Source organism: Pelodiscus sinensis, chromosome 8, assembly GCF_052426305.1.
Source record: "Pelodiscus sinensis isolate ZL-2025 chromosome 8, ASM5242630v1, whole genome shotgun sequence".
In the NCBI taxonomy this organism is placed as follows: domain Eukaryota; kingdom Metazoa; phylum Chordata; order Testudines; family Trionychidae; genus Pelodiscus; species Pelodiscus sinensis.
This window is the reverse complement of record NC_143059.1, coordinates 6,384,583-6,398,891: the sequence shown is the minus strand read 5'-3', so window position 1 is coordinate 6,398,891 and position 14,309 is coordinate 6,384,583. Positions and strand designations below refer to the sequence as shown.

The following is a 14,309-nucleotide window of genomic DNA, read 5'->3' as shown; positions in this document are numbered from 1 at the left end:
ACTTTAAGGTGCAATGGTGATCCAATGAAGGACTGGAGTCGAGGGTCGGTAGAAACAACACCCCCAGAGCGCGACCTAAATCTAGCAACCTTCCCTGGGGTTCAGAAAGAGGAAAGGTCACTCCATTCCCCAATCTCCGGTACCGGGGGTATTTAAAACACAGACACACACACATTCTATGGCAGCTGAAGCAAAATGCAGGACTATGTAGCACTTTAAAGACTAACAAGATGGTTTATTAGCTGATGAGCTTTCGTGGGCCAGACCCACTTCCTCAGATCAAATAGTGGAAGAAAATAGTCACAACCATATATACCAAAGGATACAATTAAAAAAAATGAACACACATTAAAAGGACAAGTCATGTGTGTTCATTTTTTTTAATTGTATCCTTTGGTATATATGGTTGTACCAATTTTCTTCCACTATTTGATCTGAGGAAGTGGGTCTGGCCCACGAAAGCTCATCACCTAATAAACCATCTTGTTAGTCTTTCAAGTGCTACGTGGTCCTGCATTTTGCTTCAGCTACCCCAGACTAACACGGCTACATTTCTATCACTGTTCTATGGCAGCAAATTCAACTCCTACAAAGCCAACTGAGCCTATCCCAGTGCACGTGTTGCAGAAAAGAAGGCAGGACAAGAAGCCGGCCGGCAACTCTAATATCCACAAGTATCAGAGAGGGCGGCTGCGCTAGTGTGCAACCGCAAAAGCAACGCTGAGTCCTTGGAGATGCCTTTGGGCGCACGCTCTGGCGACGTCCCCTCCCCAAACCCCGGCCCGAGTGCCCGCAAGTCGCACCAGAGCCCCGGCGCACGTGCGCTCCGCCCTCCTCTGCGCCTCTCCCGGCTTGACTTTCAGGCTGCACTTCGCCCTTATGCTGTGCTGCCCGCTCCCCCCCGGGGTGCAGCCGAGTCTCTCCCTCGCCCCTTGCCAATTACCTAAGCGGGGGGGGGTCCAGCTTGAGCTTCTTGGCTTGTGGTTCCTCCGCTGCCATCTTCATGCTCAGGCTCTAGCAGCGCAGCCCCGGGGCTTCTCGGCAGCCTCTTGCAGCAGCTTCCAACCAGGGCGACAGGCGACCGGCAGCAGGCGGAGCCGAGGAGGGGAAGCAGGGGGGGGCGGCAGAGTGGGCCTCCGCGCGCCTGATGGAGACGTGGAGAGGAGCCGGGTGCCCGCTGTGAAAATAACGCGGCTCCGGCTGAACCAGTTGCAACAGGCGCTTTTCCTGCTGCAGGACCAGCCCCGCCTGGGCATTTGGGTCCCCCCCGCCCCTGCTTCGTCATGCAAAAATCATCATCAAAGGACTCCAGCGCATTCGCCCCCGGGGGCGGCTGCAAGCGGCTTACGCGGAGCCCCGGTTTGCGCACGGCTGGAGGCAGCCCCACGGCCACCTGTGCGTGCAGCTGGGGGCGGAGGCATGGGGCGGGCCGGGTCCTCACAGCCATATTTGCCACGGCTGGCGGGGGGGAGAGGGGCCGCTGTGCTGCGGGGAAGCGGGGCTCGGGGCGCTGCAGGTGAATATGTGTTAGCCCCGCCACTCGGGGCTGCTCTCCTTGTGGGGTGGGGGGGTTGCATGACAAAGGCCTGGTGGCAGCTAGCTCTGATCCCCTAGAAATACATGGTCCCTCCATTGTTCCGCACGCAGCCCTGGGATCGGGGCGCTGCTGCCCGTGAGAATTGATTGCCTGGCTGGCTAACTGTGGAGTGCAATGCACGTGTGCTTAGCAATAGCATCTGGGCTGTCTTCACCCCCAAACGAGGCGTGCCGAGGTGGGTCCGGGGTTCTCCTGCGCTGGAGGGAAGGTTCGGGAGCAATCGAAGGTATTTCCAATCTTTGGTGTGTCGTTTCCTGGTGTTCCAGTCCGGCTGGGTAATATCTCCTGACTGGTCAAACTTACTGAAAAAATTCTCAACAGCCCGAAGTCGAGCAGAGATCCACTTCAGTTTCACTAACTCCTTTCGCTTTAAAACATTTGAATGTATTTTAATCCATGGAGCTGTTGCTTTCTCCCCTCCATAAGTGTGCCGTAATGAGATCTAATATCGGAGTCTGTTTTTAATTTGCTCTGTCCTGAGTCTTAGGATTTCAGATTGTATTTCACTCGTAAGAACTGTCTTTATAACTGCAAATGAGTTTAACTTTGGATCCCGGAAGCTTTCCGTGGTGTAAAAGAAAATGAATTGCTACTAATCTTCCTAGTCTCTATACATTAATCTCTGTATGAAACCTTTTCCCCATGAATAGGCTTGTTTTACAGTTTAACTTTTATATATCACCATTATCATATTTAGGTTCCCATTTATGAATGAAAACAGGAGACGTTTATATATTGTATATAAACGCTAAAATTTGGGGTTAATGTCTTAACACACTTAAATTTCTGATAAGTAAGCTAGAAATGAAAACACTAGATTTATGTGGGATGGGTACATTTTGGTTTGCACTGAGTGCTTAACGGGTCACCGCAGCGCTTTGTGCATGTTGGTTTTGTTGTCTGAATTGAATAAGTAAATGTGCATACAGAAGCAAATTCTTGTAGTCTTTTAATAGTCTGGATTTTTTTATTTAAAAGTTTTTAAACTGACCCATTCACTAATCATCACACCCACATGTATTTCATAGAAGCAATCTTTCAAGAATATTGCAATCCACAATCTTGATATTCTGGAAATATAACATATTAAGCAAAGTGATCTATTATGTCAAGCTCTTTGGTGAAAGAGTTTATTTATAAAGCAGCTAAGTTTGCTAGGCAGGATATAGGATCACTAAATACATGTCTTTGCCCTGAAAAGATTTTAGTGTCTGTCTCTCTCTCTCTCCCCCTCTGTGTGTATAGGTGATGAGCAATGGCATGAGAACAGGAAGAAAGAAAGGGGATTAAAATAGGTCATGTGCTTATTTAGGTTTATTGCATATTTTTCTTTTTGGTGTTGCCTTGCCTTCAGTTTATTAACAGCAGAATAATAGTTTGTTGGTAACAGTTGGTTTCTCTGAAGCTTTGTCTGTTAGGAAATTTAACATTTGCTGATAATTTGTCAGTAATTGGTGCATTTGAACTGTATTGAAAAGTGCTGCAGCTTAATTTCAAGTGGCTCTTGTATACGCCAGGGGAAAATTACTAATCTGTCTAATGGCACTAATGTTGGGAGTGTTATTATACACAGCTCCAGTTTCTAAACAGCCCTTTCCAGAACCATGTTGAGGTTTATTGTGGGGAGTTTGTTGATGGAGATAAAAAAGCTCCATGAGCACCTTGCTATCATTAGGGTTCCCAGCAGGGCAGTTTTCACCAGTGATAGCACCAGTGCAAAAAAAAAAAAAAAAATCTGTAAGAGTCCCTCATGACACACAGCCTGAATACTAGCTTCAGCCTGAATATTACCTTTCATATGTGTTCTTTTTTTATTGTAATTGTATCCTTTGGTATATATGGTTGTGACTATTTTCTTCCGCTATATGATCTGAGGAAGTGGGTCTGGCCCACGAAAGCTAATAAACCATCTTGTTAGTCTTTTAAAGTGCTACATGGTCCTGTATTTTGTTTCAACTAGCTACAGAGTCCTCTTTCTCTGTGCTTAGTCCCTTTCCTGTTACTGATCTGTTTTTCATTCCAGTAGCCCTACTGATCCAGCTTTCAGTGGGTACCCACTGAATCTTCAGTGGAATGTACAGATGTTAAGAAAAAATTGCTTCTCCATAAACTTACAGTCTGTCTAGACAAAGGGGGGGGGGGAATGACTGATTACACATGCAGAAGTGAGGTGATAAGTGACTTGCTGACAGTCACACAAATGCTGAGAGGGGTAGCTGCCTTGGTCTGTATCTAATTTTTTTTTTAAATGGTCATGTAGCACCTTAGAGACTAAGCAAAAAATACAGCTAGTATCATGAGCTTTCATGGGCACAACCCACTTCTTCAGATGACAAATACAAAAAGCATGTAGAAGATGGGGAATGGAATTGACACTGCTTGAATCCCAGAACCTTAACTAACAAGACCATCCTTTTTCTCTGTTCTGCTCACACTAATGGTTACTTGTATCAGCAAGCAGCCATGTTCTTGTCTGGTCAGCAGCCAATCTGTCCTCCCTCCCTGCCATGTACTATTTTTCCCTCCACTTCTGTTGAGTTGAAAACACTATCCCTGATTCTCAGGAGAGCTAATTTTTAAAGTGTCAGCAAACCTTTCATCCCCTCTGTCTATGTAAAGGTGTTACTCTTACTTGTTCTAGCTTATTAAAAGAACAGAGTCAGCATGATATGTTGTTTCTCTGGGGCTTTGCTTTTTGTTTTTAAAAAGCAGTTACACATGCTCTTGAGTCTGTCAATTTTCAGTTTTTGTAAAAATTTAAAATGTGTTATTTCCCCTTTCTCAGCCTATCCAAATGAAGATAAAAGTACTGATTTTAAGTACTGCCCTGTGCAAGCAAAAAGATGCATTAAGATGACTAATAGAATTTTTATCATATTGTTTCTCAGGTATTCATTGTAGCAAAAATAGCCATTTAAAATGTTGACTATAAAGCACCTTAACATTAAAGAGCTCTTTTTACTGAATCATTTATGTGCATGGAGAGAAAAATGGAACCTTTAAATTAATAATTCATTTGCCTTGCTAACCATTTAAATGCAGTGCACAATGCATTATATAACAATGGTAGCCCACGAGCCAAAAACCAATTAGAGTCCTCTCTTTTCAAAAGCTTATGGAGGAAGAAGCTGGCTGAGTGCAGGATACATAAGGAAATGCAGATCCATATAGAAATAATGGAAATGTGCATTTTATACAGGGTAGTTAAAGTATTGGGGGAAAAAAAGCCACATGCGAAATAGGAGTAAAATAAATCTACAAGTGCAGTGGCTAAAACTGATAGGAGTGGAGATACACCACCAGTCTTTTACTTGGTACATAAGACAGAGATGGAAGAGATTGTATGCTGTTATCCATATAGAGTTCAAATGGCTTGATTAAATCCTGAAGGTTTGGAATCTGTAAAATGCTCTGTAGTTTGAAACTGAAACACTGCTGAGTGTTGTCCGTTAATAAACACAGCAGATAATGTTTATAAAAAATAAACTGCTAGCTTGGCACTGGAGGTGGCAATATGTTTTCAAAGTATGTACAAAACCTAAATCAATAGTTGGCATCGCCTCTTCAACATCTGGTTTATGTGTGGTAAAAGTTATGGAAAGAATGGGGACTTATGCACTGGGTTTGTGTGTTGAAAGGGATAAATGACTCATGCAGTGCTTAAACTAGGTGCAGTTGAGCATTGAAAGGAGCTTGATGCTAAACTTTTCCTTGTAGTAAATGCTTATATTCTGCCTCTGGGGGTATCGGGGAGGGATGAAGTGAAGGTAGGAAATGGCAGATAGAAACAAAAGGCCTAGCCCGGAAAAGTGGACTCCAAAAAAGATTGACAATACATAGCATCTCTGCAGGAGACACTAGGCATCTTGTATGTTTGAGCCCAAAATGGAGGCGGTGAGCGGTGTGGGAGGGGGAGAAGAAATGCTCTGTAATAGGAAAAGCTATTACAATCCCATGTAATACCTTTGGGGACTTTATAATCCCTGGCTCACCGTGATACTTATGCAGTTCCATGGACCAAAAACAGAGAAGGGTGATTAAATCAGTCAGGTTGCAAATATCTCTAGCGATCACCCCCAACAGAAGCTTGCATATACACTGTTTGAAATTGGATTTCCCCGGGACCACCAGACAAAAGGGCTATTGGCATAAAAAGGCGGTATTTAAATAGGGATACAATAGTCTAGTCGATTTAATTGATAAGCAAAAGCTTATTGGTTAATGCTGTAGACTACATGCATTCCACCCACCCATCCACCATAAATATAAATATAAATATAAATATTTATTTATTTATTTATTTTAAAAAAGCAGGCTGACCAGCAGCCTGCCTCATTCCCAGCTTGCGCTGGGTCCAGGACCTACCTGTGCTGCGGCTCTGCATTTAAAGTATATTGGAAGTGAGGCGGGCAGGCAGACCCCTGCACTGGCCAGGAACTGCTGCCACCCTGCACTGGTAGCTGGTCCGTGAGGGGAGCGGCAGGCAACTGGTCTGCGAGGGGAGCTGGTTTTTAAACTGGCTTCCCTAATGGACCGGCTCACTGCTGTCACCCCATGCAGCTGCCTCTGAAATAGAGGCAGCAGCACAGAGTGGAAGGGGGCTCCTTGAGAGTGGGGCTGAAGTGCACTGGCTGCCGGTCCCATCCCCGGGGCCTATAGAATAGTTGAGTAACAGATAATTCATTAGGTTAATTGACTATTCAATTAACCGATATTTAACATTCCTAATTTTAAAAACAGATTCATGACTTTTTTCTGCACCAGCAAATGGGCAGGACTTTCTGTCCGAGGCCGGGAAGGAAGGAGGATGTGTGTCAACCATTGCTAAAGGATTGGAGGACCATGTGAGTCCTGTTTAAATGTGTGTTAAGGTAAAAAAGCCTCACTGGACAACACCATCAGACTACATGTGCTTACTTACAAAGAGCTGTGTGGCAGCTGCCAGCAGTACACTGTTCAAAGTGTTCACAGGAAAAGCACAGATGATGACCTTTAGGCAGACTGGCTTGCTGGGCAAATCACAATGTAAGGCAGGGAGCTATACGGCCTTATAAGTCCCAGTCAGAAGGGCATGTGCAGCCTTAAAACCCCTGAGGACATAGATGCCTACACGGAGACAACTTGAGATTTGACCAGGGAAGACAGGTGCAGTTGTCTTGAAATTCTGACAAAGACATTTAGCGTTCTAATCTTTCCCGTCTTTAACTGAGCAATTACTCTTTCTTATTGTAAGACTTTTATGTGGGAGAGAGGGTCGTACAGATGGACTACGTCTAGATTGCATCCCTTTTTCGTAAAAGGGATGCAAATTAGACATATCGCAGTTGCTAATGAAGCGGGGTTTTAAATCTCCCCCGCTTCATTAGCATAAAAATGGCTGCCGCTTTGTTTCGGCATGGAGCTTTGCCAGAAAAAAGCGCCAGTCTAGACGTGGATCTTTCGGAAAATAAAGCCTTTTCCAAAAGATCCCTTATTTTAAGAGGGATAAGGGATCTTAAGGAAAAGGCTTTATTTTCTGAAAGATCCGCGTCTAGACTGGCGCTTTTTTCCAGCAAAGCTCCGTGCCGAAAAAAAGCGGCAGCCATTTTTATGCTAATGAAGCGGGGGAGATTTAAATCCCCGTTTCATTAGCAATTGCGATACGTCTAATTTGCATCCCTTTTATGAAAAAGGGATGCAATCTAGACATAGCCATGGAGAAGTAGGAATGACAGGCCGCAAGAGCTGATGTGGCAATTGGCCGTATCATTCATAGGAGCAATATGTGATAGAAGCCAGAATTTAAAACGTCCCCATTTTAAAATATTGCTGTTCTTCCCCCTCTTGTTCTTTCTTTGCTTCTGGCATTCCCTATTTCATAGCATATACAGCCAGATTTCACTCATGTTCATCAAGCAAATGGAAATTAAGTACCAAATAGGTTTTGGATTGACAGTTTTACAGTGGGAAAAGGTGGGTGGGGTAATATCAATTATTTGACCAAATTCTGATGCAGAAGAGACAAGCTTTTGATCGCTACAGAGTTGTTCTTCAGGTCTGGGAAAGGCAAACTATGTTTCCTGGCTAAAGTTAAGGCACAACAGGCTGTTAAACATAAGGATTTGAAAGAAACCATTCAAAGTGAAGTTGTCCTTTAATACCTCTGTGGTTTTAGGTCAGTGGAGGTGAGTGTATGGGTTACAGATTCTTGAAGTGAGACACAATCATTGTCTCGATTGAATCCATGATATAGTATGATTGATTTAAGCTTCCAGATTTTTTGAAGGTATTACACAGGGTTCTGGTAAAAGACTCTGATTAGTGAATCAAATGGCTATTGGAATTCATGTTAGCCCCAGGAAAATACAGCTTAAACCAGCGGTTTCAAACTTTTGGGGCTCCGGAGCCCTTTACGTGTGTAAAAATTATGCGGCGCCCCAGTGGTCCACTGATGGTGTGTGTTGTACCTACCCATGTTTCCAGTTTGTCAACCACGCAGAGCCCCTGGAGATGTCTCGCGGAGCCCTGGGGCTCTGCAGAGCACAGTTTGAGAAACACTGGCTTAAACCATAGACAAGCTTTACCTGTTTGCATCTCAATAGTTTTCAAATGCCGCTCCATTTCCTATGCAAGAACACTTTGCCTCCTAGATCACCTACGTTGTTTTTTTCTTCCTTTTCTATTAGGGGGAGAAAAAGCAATTTGCTGGTTAGACTTCTGCAAACCGCAGGATTATTTCCCATATTGGTTCAAAATCATTCCATTCTCTCTCCATACAAACATGAGTCATTCATATAGATCTGTCTTTACCACATCCATAACAGATTCCTTCACGTATGTATGGACACAGTAACGTAACTCAACTGTTCTTCTGCTTGGACTTGTTTCTAAGATCTATTTACAAACCTATCCTAAATGTTTCCCAGTCACAGCCTAGAATTTGGTTTATAGAAGACTAACTTTGAAACAGCATCTTTTATTGTCCCTTGGCTGCTTTTCCCCATCGCTTCCCCTGGAATGTTTTCTCCGGTCACTTCATGTGTCTGCCTATCCACTTATACATCCCTTTTATTTAAAAACAAAAAGACCACAAACGCGAATCGTCATCTTTCTGCCAAGCATCGGCTCTTTGTTTAAAACCTTTTTAAACAGGAGGATTCTATAGCTGTCTCCTTTAGATCTCTGCAGTTCTTTTCCATGCATCCCCACTGCACTTAATACTGTTGGCGTGGAAACTTGATTTCGAGCCTAGTTTTGCTGCTGCTGTTGAGGTGAACAGGAGTGTCATTGGAACGGGTCAGATTAAGGAGTCCTCCTAAGTGCTGCCTCCTTATGGAAGAGGAAGTGCTTGTATTTTACCTTTGCATCACCCGGATTCTGGGAATGCTGCAAGAGCAGGGCTGTTTCTCTGCATCACAGCAATTCCCAGAGCTGCTCAAGTTTATAGCCACCTTCCAATGACTGCCTGTAGGCCAGGGCTGGGCAAAATATGATCTATGGGCTGAATCTGGCCTGCCCAGCTGCTAGATCCAGCCTGCCAGAGCCTCAGCTGGCTACCTGCATGCCCCACCCTTGCTCGGCACTCAGTAAAGTCAGCCGCAGATTCATGTGGGAATCTCCAATGCTGAGAAGCTGGGGGAGGGAGCAAAGGTTTCTCAATCTGCCTCTGCCCCAAGTAACTCCTGTTGGCTGGTTTCCAGCCAATAGTAGCTGAGTGTTGGCAGGACAGACAGCATGTGCAGTGCCCCATCCCCTCATCCCCCAGGCTCTCAGTCTTCCGTTCTCAGCAACAGACGGCTGCTGGGAGCACATACAGGGCACATACAGAGACTTTTTCCAACTGCTTGGCGTGTGCTGTGCTTCCTCCCGCCTCTCCCTCTCCCCCCCGCCCCCCCAATCAAAAATATAAGCTGTAATACTGCACTTCAAGTTGTGGTCCTTTGGTGCAGTGCACTTGTTGCTCTCAAAATGCCTCTCAGAAAGAAGCAGCATGGGGCTGAATAACAGGCCCTGCACTGCTCTAGTGCTTTTATGTTTGAGTGTTGGCAGGGTAGTGGGGAGAATCTACCAAGGGCTAAAAGAGCAGATGTCTGGCTTCCTAATGTGCAAATCTTGCAAACTGCTGAGTGGGGATGTAGGCGACTAGTCGAGTACCCAATAAGCATTAGTCGCTATCACACAGAGGTAGCAAGGGGGTGAAGAGGAGAGTGTGCTGGGGAACCCAGCTTAAAAGCTGGTTTCTCCCCTCCCCAACTCCAGCTCGGTGGGACGGAGCAGTGGTGCTTTCTCTTTGAAATGCTGCGTGGAGCCTAGGACCAGCGGGGAGTCTCCCGCTGACTGGGCTCCACGCGGCATTTCAAAGGCGGAACACGTGTTAGTCCTTATCGACTAATCGAATAGTTGATGGAAAGCCCATCGACTACTCGATTAATTGACTACATCGATATTGAACATCCCTACCGCTGAGCCCTCAATTCTGAGTGGTACTGGTGTAATTTGAGACTACTTGGCACACTGCAGGATTGCCTCCAATTCTGCAAATCTTATAAGAAGCCTATTAGTATTCTCAACGTTCTTGATCTACGCTGTCTATTCAGTTCTCCCAGTTCAATATCTGACTTGTTTTTGAACAGTCATGTGTAGATACTCCCCTAGCATTTTTCACCAGACTTCTTTGGGTGTAACCTATTTAAAATACAGCTCCAGCCACTTTTTCAGGAATGTCAAGTCAAACATGAGGGTTTGTTAATTCTGTTTCCAAATGAGTCACTTGGATTTTTCCGCTTTCACGATGAACCATTCTAGCCTCTGTCCCCCAAAGGGAATGTGATTATTCAACAAACTAATACTGTAATGATTTCTTTAATTGTGTTAGTAGGGTCTGGTCATATCTACAATTGTTAGTGATAGTGAACTAGATTTGAAACCGATTGAATTGAGGCTGCATGTAAATACATTATGAAAGGCTTGTCATTTGGTAGATGAAATACTGTACAAATCTCTTCCTTACTACAGGCTATGACTTCCATTATGGAAAAACAAGGTGTATAATGGAAAGGGGGGTTTTGTACACTAAATTGCTGATTTAAAAACCATTTCAAAGTATCCTTCGAAGACAGTATATTTAAAAACATATCAGGAGGTGATCACCAACCAGTAAAAAAGACTCAAGATAACTAGATGTATGTCGAAGAACATATGAAAACCAGGAACTTTAATAAATTTTTTAAAAAAACATTATGTAATGGTGGGTAAACACGTGACTCAAGTACACTTTAATTCCAGCTTTTAAAATCACTATAGTTAAGTCCCATGTTGTAGATGCATTTCTCACAAGAGGAAAAATATGAACAAGCCCTCTCCAATCTAGTCACTGACTGAGGCTTACAAACTGAACTTCCTCTGTTTTGAGAATATAATGCTGACATAGCAGCCAGGTGATGTTGACTGAAACAATAGAGAGATTAAATAAGCACTCTAGATAAAGAGCGGTTCTAGAGCACCAGTGTGGCATATAACCCCCTAAATTCTCAAACATAATGGAAAAAAGTTTCCATTTTTGCAGTATATTTAGTTGTTGTAGATAACTTCCTATTCTGAAGAACACTGTTTATACTAAGACTGTCTAAATGCTGTGTAAGACAGATATGCAATGAGGCTGGGTTTGGGGAATGAATCACAATGCGATTGAGATCCAAAACTGATTAGCTAAAGCAGGAGTGACCAATACAAGTCAAGCTTTTTCTTGCCTTTTTTCCAAAATACTCTTAAAGTTAGTGGCAACAGTAGGAAAGCGTCAATCAGATGGTGTGACCAATAAATAATGCAGAAAACTGCTAGAGATCCTGGACTTTTTCCTGCTTGAGAACAAGATTGAGAACAAGATTTTAACACTTTCCTCTTTTGATATCACATGAAGACACCTGTATGGGGGAGCTCTCCTCCTTTGGAAATACAATGCAGAAATCAATTTTTTTTTTTTTTGTTTTTATTTCTCACTCATGGGACAAGAGTGTTTTTTGCTTACTATAGCCACTAGACTCCCATGAATAGTAGAGCTGTCTGATGTTGTTCTAGATATGCCATTCCCAAAGTTTATGGCTTCCTGACCAAAAAAAGTCTATCACACCTTCCTACCTGTTTATATAATAAGCCCTTGTGAAATTATCTGTTAGAATTTGGATTGAAGAATCCTTGACTAGAGCGAGAAATACTTTTAAGAGTGGTGAGATTATTTTACCAGTTCTAGCACATTGATGTAAATTGTGTATTCTAGATGAGAACTAAGTTCATGATCTATGTGCTTCCCAATCCATCTTGGATGCATCCATTCGAGTTGTGGACAGAATCAGAGAATCCAGCTGAATTCCTGCACGTACGCTTCCATCAGAGGTCAGCATTTAATCCGGATTCAGCATATTTAATCTAGGAGCGTTCTAATGAACTTTTCATAGATCAGGATGGAATCAGATTAAACTTTTAAATTGGTCTTCAAATCCAGGATGGAAGAAGAATCACTTTCTTTGTGGTTGCTATTGACTGCATTTGTGATTTCCTGTCCCCACCCCTTTCCCATGTTTACACATAAGCCAGGCAGCCAAGTAGGGGTTAAATATGCAACCGTTGCCAGCATAGATGAGTTGTGGTCATAGAACAGGCATTAGGGATGTTAATGGGTAACCAGTTAAACTTACCCTGTAAGCATCACTCTTAACTAGTACCCAGGAGCAGCCTTGCCCACTCCCACCCCAGTCTGTCATGGCTCAAATCAGTCTTACTGGTCAGGCAAGATTGACTGAGTGAGGAGTTGGGGTCTATTGATCGCAATTCGAGGCTTCTCTGATGCTTGGCTTTCAGCACTGAACCCAGAGTCTTATGGCAGAAGCTCCCCATTTTATACATGGAAGTTCCCATTGGCGTCTATAGGTTTTGCAGTGTCATGCTGCAATCATTCATCCTTAAAAGGTGCTATCATCCTTAAAAGGTGCTAATCTCAAGGTTTTCCACTGTTATCCTTTGGCTGTCAGGCTTCCCATCCTGGTCTCTTATTTTTGTCTCACTCTTGAGAGGGTATCTGCCTGCCTCCAGCGTTCTGTCAGTTCTGGACATTTAATTCAGCATCTGGCACAATAGATGTGTCCTGGTTATCTTCAAGGTTCCCACTTCTTCACCATCTGGGCATGTGTGGTGACTTGCACACATCCTCCACACACACAAAACAACTGTAGAGTTTCAGACAAGATTCGAGATTAGAAGCGATATTATTATTATTATTATAGTTACTAAAGGAATAACAAAAAGAAAAGAATCTTGCACAACTTAGCTTGTGATGTGGACCTTACAGCAAACATGCAATAATGAGAGACAGGGTGAAATAAAAGCATACAAAACGTTAATCATCTAGGACTTTACTATCATTATGCTTGTATTCTTATACCAACACTAAAATACTACATTTTGGCTACACACTCATCCCCTTTAATTGTTTAAATGGTTAAACGTAGTGCTGACACTCTGTTTAATCAAACAGGATTTTACATCCCTAATAGGCACAACTGTTAATGTTGCCGTAGAGTCATAAAATTTAGATATTTTTCTGTTTGTGGGTGTGTATTGATGTACACAAATGACCATCCAGCAAGTCACGGGTAATGAACCATTCCCTGCGATCTACTGAGGGATAACTTGAAGCAGGTAGAAAACAGAACTGGACATGCTATTTGTATTTGTTGGGGTTTCTGAGAGAGAGAATTGGATGCAAACTCCTCCATCTTCTTCATTGTGACTAGAACCCTTTCCCAATATATGCCTGAAGCACTCTATACTGTGCCTTGCTTGAGTGAGTTAGTCTGTCTTCTAGTGCATAGCACTCCTATGAGAATGAGGGTAGGAAAGGGACAAGGTTTGAAATTGGATGGCATAGCTGTCCCTGATTTGAAGGACTCATTGATCTTTGGTGATTACCATCCATACCTCCTAGAAATGAGACAGGTGTGAACCAAAGGTTAGAGATTGTTCATTGTTGATTAGTTCAACGGTAATAGTAGAAGAAGCCAGTTCCATCTAGATCTTTATGGATTGCTCAGCTGTAAAAATGTTTCTCTTCATATTGCCTAATTTAGAGAATGAAAATTGAGGCAGAAATTTTCTAAATATAGGATTATATAAATCCACTGATCTGAATGTGGATTTCTAGTCTCTGAATGAGGAGACTCCTCAGCCTTCACAGTAAATAATTCTGACTATTGAATGGTAAATGATCGATGGTTGCTTGCTCTTCTCTTAGGAAAATTGATGCAGATAACCAGGGCTCGCCAAACCGCGGCGAGCCCTGCTCGCCAGCTGCGCTGTCCGGCGATCTGCGCATGCACAGATCGCCTGAACCCGGCTCTTCTGGGTTGCAGTCTACTCACCACGGGCGAGTAGATTGCATTATTTGTCAAGCCCTGCAGATAACCATGATGAGCATGGCCTTGAATGCACACGAGAATCAGCAGCCTCTAATGCAGCTTGGAGAGATTTTTAACAGTCAGTGGATCCTCTTCGTTGATTGGTTGTTTTTTTTAAACTTGGAGTTGTTTGTGTAGGGTGTTATCCCAACACTAATTTAGTCATAAATTCCTTTATTAAATCCCAAGCCCAAATGGTATTTACACAGTTGTTCTGTACCTGCCTAAATGAGTAATTTACTACATCTCCTTTTAACAAACAAGTGATATCATTGTCAGTTACA

The 14,309-nt window shown here is 43.2% G+C and overlaps 2 protein-coding genes across 7 annotated transcripts in view; one reads left to right on the top strand and one right to left on the bottom strand.

The window, feature by feature from the left end:
- Positions 1-1,230, bottom strand: part of ADK (adenosine kinase) — a 417,444-nt gene extending 416,214 nt beyond the window's left edge. For both annotated transcript variants that reach the window (XM_075935762.2, XM_075935764.2), the window contains exon 1: positions 944-1,230. In XM_075935762.2, coding sequence (XP_075791877.2) covers positions 944-1,005 — 62 coding nt within the window. In that variant the 5' untranslated portion in view covers positions 1,006-1,230. The remainder of the gene's footprint in view (positions 1-943) is intronic.
- Positions 1,231-1,264: 34 nt separating this feature from the next.
- The window catches only part of AP3M1 (adaptor related protein complex 3 subunit mu 1), a 35,658-nt gene continuing 22,613 nt past the window's right edge, over positions 1,265-14,309 (top strand). Inside the window, exon 1 of one of the 5 annotated variants that reach the window (XM_089780342.1) lies at positions 1,265-1,395. Coding sequence is in view for 1 of the 5 variants with exons in the window: in XM_075935755.2 (XP_075791870.2) it covers positions 1,712-1,823 (112 nt within the window). In the remaining 4 variants the exon portion in view is untranslated. Of the gene's footprint in view, positions 1,396-1,447; positions 1,517-1,537; positions 1,824-14,309 lie in introns of those variants that run through there. The other 4 variants (XM_075935761.2, XM_075935757.2, XM_075935755.2 and 1 more) reach the window with 4 other exon arrangements.